The sequence below is a fragment of the Rhagoletis pomonella genome, unplaced genomic scaffold, assembly GCF_013731165.1.
Source record: "Rhagoletis pomonella isolate Grant_MI unplaced genomic scaffold, Rhpom_1.0 Rhpom_scaffold_00009, whole genome shotgun sequence".
In the NCBI taxonomy this organism is placed as follows: domain Eukaryota; kingdom Metazoa; phylum Arthropoda; class Insecta; order Diptera; family Tephritidae; genus Rhagoletis; species Rhagoletis pomonella.
The window spans coordinates 12,899,643-12,906,106 of NW_023458563.1; the positions used below are offsets into that span (position 1 = coordinate 12,899,643).

At 35.0% G+C, this 6,464-nt stretch overlaps 1 protein-coding gene across 1 annotated transcript in view; it reads left to right on the forward strand.

Moving 5' to 3' along the window:
- The window catches only part of LOC118745570 (plasma membrane calcium-transporting ATPase 3-like), a 7,955-nt gene extending 2,204 nt beyond the window's left edge, over positions 1 to 5,751 (forward strand). The window contains exons 2-8 of the mRNA XM_036479056.1: positions 3,227 to 3,468; positions 3,530 to 3,974; positions 4,050 to 4,137; positions 4,205 to 4,518; positions 4,875 to 5,073; positions 5,181 to 5,392; positions 5,453 to 5,751. Of these exons, the coding sequence (XP_036334949.1) occupies positions 3,227 to 3,468; positions 3,530 to 3,974; positions 4,050 to 4,137; positions 4,205 to 4,518; positions 4,875 to 5,073; positions 5,181 to 5,392; positions 5,453 to 5,608 (1,656 nt within the window). The 3' untranslated portion in view covers positions 5,609 to 5,751. The remainder of the gene's footprint in view (positions 1 to 3,226; positions 3,469 to 3,529; positions 3,975 to 4,049; positions 4,138 to 4,204; positions 4,519 to 4,874; positions 5,074 to 5,180; positions 5,393 to 5,452) is intronic.
- Positions 5,752 to 6,464: the final 713 nt, after the last annotated feature.

Genomic DNA, 6,464 nt, shown 5'->3' on the forward strand with positions numbered 1-6,464 from the left:
TTGCTCGGAAAATAATGGTTACGTTTTAAGTTTTATTTTTTTGCTCGTAAAATAATGGGTACGTTTTAAGTTTTATTTTTTGCTCGGAAAATAATGGTTACGTTTTAAGTTTTATTTTTTTGCTCGGAAAATAATCGTTACGTTTTAAGTTTTATTTTTTGCTCGGAAAATAATCGTTATTTCTTGAGTTTTATTTTTTGCTCAGAAAATAAAACTTAATTTTTGCGTATGCGTATGCGCTTTTTTGGACTTTTTCTTTGTAATTGTGGTTATCTTTGTTTCTGCCCTGGTATCTGTATTTTCATTACCCACTCCACAGTGGCGTTAAAGGTTCAATGCAGCCGCCCCCTGTCTATTCATGCATGCGCATACGCATACGCAAAAATTAAGTTTTATTTTCTGAGCAAAAAATAAAACTCAAGAAATAACTATTATTTTCCGAGCAAAAAATAAAACTAAAACGTAATCATTATTTTCCGAGCAAAAAATAAAACTTAAAACGTAACGATTATTTTCCGAGCAAAAAATGAAACTTAAAACGTAACCATTATTTTCCGAGCAAAAAATAAAACTCAAAACGGAACGATTATTTTCCGAGCAAAAAATAAAACTCAAAACATAGCGATTATTTTCTGAGTAAAAAATAAAACTCAAAATATAATGATTAAACTTGATTTTTATAAGTAAAAATTAAAAAATAAAAATCAGCGCCGCTGAAGGTACTCCGAGTAATAAGAAATATATTGGTTTACTCCTTATGCACGTAGCATTTCTCTTTCCGCGTGATTTTTTGAGTTGAATTTTCAAAGGATAATCGTTATTTGCGGTCCCTGGTAAATATTAAAGTTAATTTATTCAAAATTGATGCTTGCGAAAATTCTTTACCAAGAAATACGTTTATGGTAAAATTTTTGAAAATGGGCGTGGCACCGCCCACTTATGATCACATATATGTATATCGGTAACCGTTCTACCAATTTTTACCAAACTCGCTATTTTTATTGTGCTTGCCACATAAAAGCAAAACGTTGAAAATTATAGAAATCGGACTAAAATTACGGCCGCTTTTCATATAACGGTAAATTTCAGAAATTCTCGAAACTGCAATATTTCGAAATTTAAGGACGCTAATTGACTCAAAATTGATACACACCGGCTTACCATCTAGCGGTAGCTTTCGGGAAGGTGAAAAAACATATATTTAATACTTGCGCCGGGTATTTAATGTTCGGCTCCACCCGAACTTAGACTTTCTTACTTGTTTAAATTGAAATAACTGCGCAAATCTAATGTCATTAACAAAAAGTGCGTTCACGTATTATAGGCAAGGTAGTAATTTTTAAAGAGGCGGCAACCCCACTAAAAACAAAAGCTTATTCAACCAAAAGATCTTAAATTTTTGTATACAGGTGGCAACCCTATAGAAATTCTAAGTACTAAAAATAATACACCTATCAATACAGATTACGTTAAGCAAAATCTCGTCCAAATCTGTTCTGTAATTTTCGAGATTAATAATAATAATAGATAATAGAATGGCGCTTACACATACATATGTATGCTAGTGCTTAGGCGAGTTTCTACGATTTGTGATGTCTTTATGTTGTCACACAAAGGGGAGGGACCTGCAGTTTTACGCCGACGACGAACGGCGCTTGTATTTTTTACAAGAAACTGTTTTTTATGGCGGAAATACACTCAGAGTTTTGCCATTGCCTTAGAAAACCAAATTTTTTATTTTGATGTTGGGTTGAACCGGGCTTGAACCCAAGAACTGCGGAATGGTAACGCGCACTGCTAACCACTACACCACAGCGGCCGCACATTTCAGATTGGCGTGGTGAAAAAATCTCAACTTTGCTTTATGCTATGTTAGGATCAAAGAGTAATTTTTAAATAGCTGGCAACCCAACTCAAAAAATACATTTTTTCGTGCATGCGAGGTCCATGCCCTCATTTGGTATCTCATTTTTTTATCCAAGGAACGGTGAAGCTGTTGTAATTTTTAAACAGGTGGCAACCTACTTCAAAAATAATAAATTTTTGCAGATCTATAACCTAAGCCATTTCATTTGGCAGTGATGGTGCAGAACTGATACCTTCGCTTACTGAGATTTAATTGTCCTAACAGATAACAACCCTGTTCAAAAAAAAAAATATCATTTATGCTTATGTAGAGGCCAACCGCTTTCATTTGACACCTCATTTTTTCTAATACAACGAAAGCACATAGGGGTATTTGGCCGATTTAGGCGGCCAAAATTATTTTTATAGAAATTTTAACTCAAAATGTTTAGAAAAGACGTTCTTCGACATTTAAAATTGTAAATGTTTAAAATCAAGTAAATAGAGCGGGACGTACAATTATTCCTTCAAAACAACGAAAATAAAGTTGATTAAGGTTTGACATCGATAGACTCTTATGTTGCCGTGGTCCGATTGTAGAAACACGCATACTCTCTCTCTCTCTCGGCGAGGAGAAACTTAAATATAATTAAGTTAACTGAATTACTACAATATGTGTATTAATCAAAATGGTTTTGAAAAGGCTTTATTTCTAAACAACATGTGGAAGGGTTACCACCTGTTTAAAAATCAAATTCAACTTTAATTAAGGGTATAGGACAAATGATTTTTTTTTTGATAATGTTGCTTAAAACTTTGTGTATAGTTATAATGCGTATGGAGTTGCTTGGGATATAAGTCATAAATAAAAAGATGGAAATAACCAATTTTATCTTGTAATGCAATGTATAATAAATGTGTCAAACTCTTTATTCTCGCTCTAATTGCTTCACCTGGTGTAATGAAGTATTTTTTGTGATTGTTTTGTAATTGAATTTAATACTTTTAATTTATTTTTTTTTATAGCAATGGTGCAATAACTTAACTTTAAATATAGTAATAGATTGCTACAATGTTCTAGTCAGGGAAACAATCACTTTGTCTGTGATGTTAAAAATAAATATGTCTAGTGGAAAAAAGTGTTGTTATCTTTGATGTCGTTGGAATTAGGATTATCTGTGTTCATCTACCTATATAGCTTTTTGCGTACGGATTTTCTACAAATTTTTCACGCACCAATTTTCGCCCGTGTACGGATTTTAGATTATAAACGTCTGGCAGCCCTAATTTAATTTGCATTTAAGTTAAACTGATTTACTCTTGGGTGAAATAAATGTGTGAATACCATATACATATATTATGATAATTTTCATTATTTCAGCCTGGACAAAATCCTGGGGACTTGCCCATTCAAGTCGGTAACAAAACTGAGTGTGCTCTATTGGGATTCGTGCAAGGTTTAGGAGTGAAATATCAGTCTATTCGGGACGAAATTACTGAGGACAAATTCACCCGTGTATATACTTTTAATTCGGTGCGTAAAAGTATGGGTACTGTCATACCTCGTCCAAATGGTGGTTATCGCCTGTTTTCAAAAGGAGCTTCAGAAATTATGCTAAAAAAGTATGTAACAATATGTTACGTGATATTATAAAGAAGTGTGTTTTATAATAAACAAATCTAGATGTTCTTTCATTTATGGGCATGACGGCGTTCTGGAGAAATTCACTCGTGATATGCAAGAAAGGCTGATACGTGAAGTTATTGAGCCAATGGCTTGCGATGGTTTGCGTACCATATCTGTCGCTTATCGAGATTTCGTACCTGGAAAAGCGGCTATTAACGAAGTTCATATTGATGGCGAACCGAATTGGGATGATGAAGAAAATATTATGACGAACTTAACGTGTTTATGTGTGGTAGGTATTGAAGATCCCGTCCGTCCGGAAGTTCCTGATGCTATACGTAAATGTCAACGTGCTGGTATAACTGTTCGTATGGTTACTGGAGATAACATTAACACTGCACGTTCAATTGCCTCAAAATGTGGTATACTGCGTCCAAATGAAGATTTCCTTATATTGGAAGGCAAAGAATTCAATCGTCGTATTAGGGACAGTAACGGAGATGTGAGTCAATTGCGTTTGCAATCTTTGATCATTCATATAATTTTCGTTATTTCCTATTGCATGGTTTGCGGACAGGTCCAACAACACTTGCTTGATAAAGTTTGGCCAAAGCTGCGTGTTTTGGCGCGGTCGTCGCCTACTGACAAATACACGCTTGTTAAAGGTAAGATCTTTTACATACAAGAAAAAGTGTTAGTTCATACTACTATATTTATAATAATAATTGGCAGGTATCATTGATAGTAAGGTAAGTGAAAACCGTGAAGTAGTCGCTGTAACTGGTGACGGCACCAACGATGGTCCCGCGTTGAAAAAGGCAGACGTAGGCTTTGCGATGGGCATTGCTGGCACTGACGTGGCTAAGGAGGCTTCAGATATTATATTGACAGATGATAATTTCAGCAGCATTGTGAAAGCGGTGATGTGGGGACGTAACGTGTATGATTCCATTGCTAAATTTTTGCAGTTTCAACTGACTGTCAATGTTGTTGCTGTAATTGTTGCATTTATTGGTGCATGTGCTGTGCAGGACTCACCACTTAAAGTAATTTCCTTTAAAATTGTAATTATGGCCCTATAATGAATACAACTGATAGTCGATGGGCAAACATATACTAAAATTCGCATTGAGTATGGCAGCTCGCTGGCTGTCGGCTACTGACTCTGGGAGCGCAATTTTCTGTTTTCTGCTTATGAATATTTTGCTATTTCTTTACATAAATTGTCAAACACATTGGATCAAAGTTACAAATAACTTCGAAATAAGATTAATCTCTATTCATAACCCACAGTACATACGGATAACAGACCAGCAATTGGACACCAGTCGCCTTTCATAATAGGGCCATGCGAAAATTTAAAAACACGTTTATATATATGTATATATTATCAACTCGGTAGGCTGTACAAATGTTGTGGGTAAATCTCATTATGGACACTCTTGCGTCTTTGGCCTTGGCTACTGAACTTCCAACACCTGATTTGTTATTGCGCAAACCCTACGGCCGTACCAAACCACTGATATCACGCACAATGATGAAAAACATATTAGGACAAGCCCTGTATCAGTTATTTATAATTTTCGGCCTGCTCTTTGTGGGTAAGATTTAAGTTGGCAAATAAATACTGTACTCGAATGAAAATAGTTCACCCATACAAACAAAATAATTATGTTCAACTGGTATTTATGTGTTCTGTGTATTTCAGGCGATTGGATACTTGATATTGAATCAGGTCGTGGTCAAGATCTTGGTGCCGGACCTACCCAACACTTTACTATTATATTCAATACATTCGTTATGATGACTTTATTTAATGAGATTAATGCAAGAAAAATACATGGACAAAGAAACGTGATAGAAGGTCTGCTAACAAATCCTATATTTTACACTATATGGGTTTTTACAATGATCGCCCAGGTATATTGTTTAAGAGTTCTTTAATTCTGTGTTGCATAAATAATTGCATAAATATTTCAGGTCGTAATCATACAATATGGTAAAATGGCTTTCTCCACGAAGGCATTATCTCTTGACCAATGGCTATGGTGCATATTTTTTGGCATCGGTACGTTAGTCTGGGGACAATTAATCACTTCAGTGCCTACCAGAAAATTGCCTAAAATATTATCGTAAGTAAATATTTTCGATTCAGTAGAAAGAGACACGAGCCTTACATATAAATGCACCTTTACCTACATGTATGGCTACACATACGCTTAAACAAAAATAACAGCTGTTAGAGAAATGCATAATAAAATTAATCTCATATATTAGAATTTATTAAAGTTTTTCCCACAGACGCATATACTACTATTTGAAGTTTAATGTGCACATAAGCAGCTTATAAACATCAGAAATGGCGAACTTATAAACATCAGAAAGTGCTTAACAAATTAATTCGTTTGAATATACGTGTAATTAAGTTGTCTGTTTAACCCCTTTTATTACGCCTATACCGTTTGAAAGTTACATAGAACGATACAATCGATGAACAAAAAAAAAAAAATTGGAGCTGGGATGTTCTATTGAAAGTTAAATTTATGATTGCAATTAATTTCAAAAATTTCCTGTACTTTCCCTTAATTTTTCTTTATTTAACGTTGAGTAGGTATAATTGTTTTTTTTTTATCACAAAAAAGCTAAATTGGAATAAGATGCAACTTAAATATAAGAAAACCGTCTCATATCCGTAAACTGCACAGCACAACAACAGCACTTAACGCCATAAACACCCAGATAACTCGTGGCCTAAACCGAAAGCGGCCCTGTGGGAGAACCATTCTAGTAGCGCTGGACATGTCTAAGGCGTTCAACACTGTCAGTCATTCAACGCTACTAGAAGACATAGAGGCCTCCTCTCTCCCACAGAGTGACTCAAACGGTGGTCGGCGAATTATCTGAGGGGTGGTTCCACAGGGTGGTGTCCTTTCCCCATTACTGTTTAACTTTCTCGATTGTCTCTTATGCTGACGATTGTTCCATCATGGCG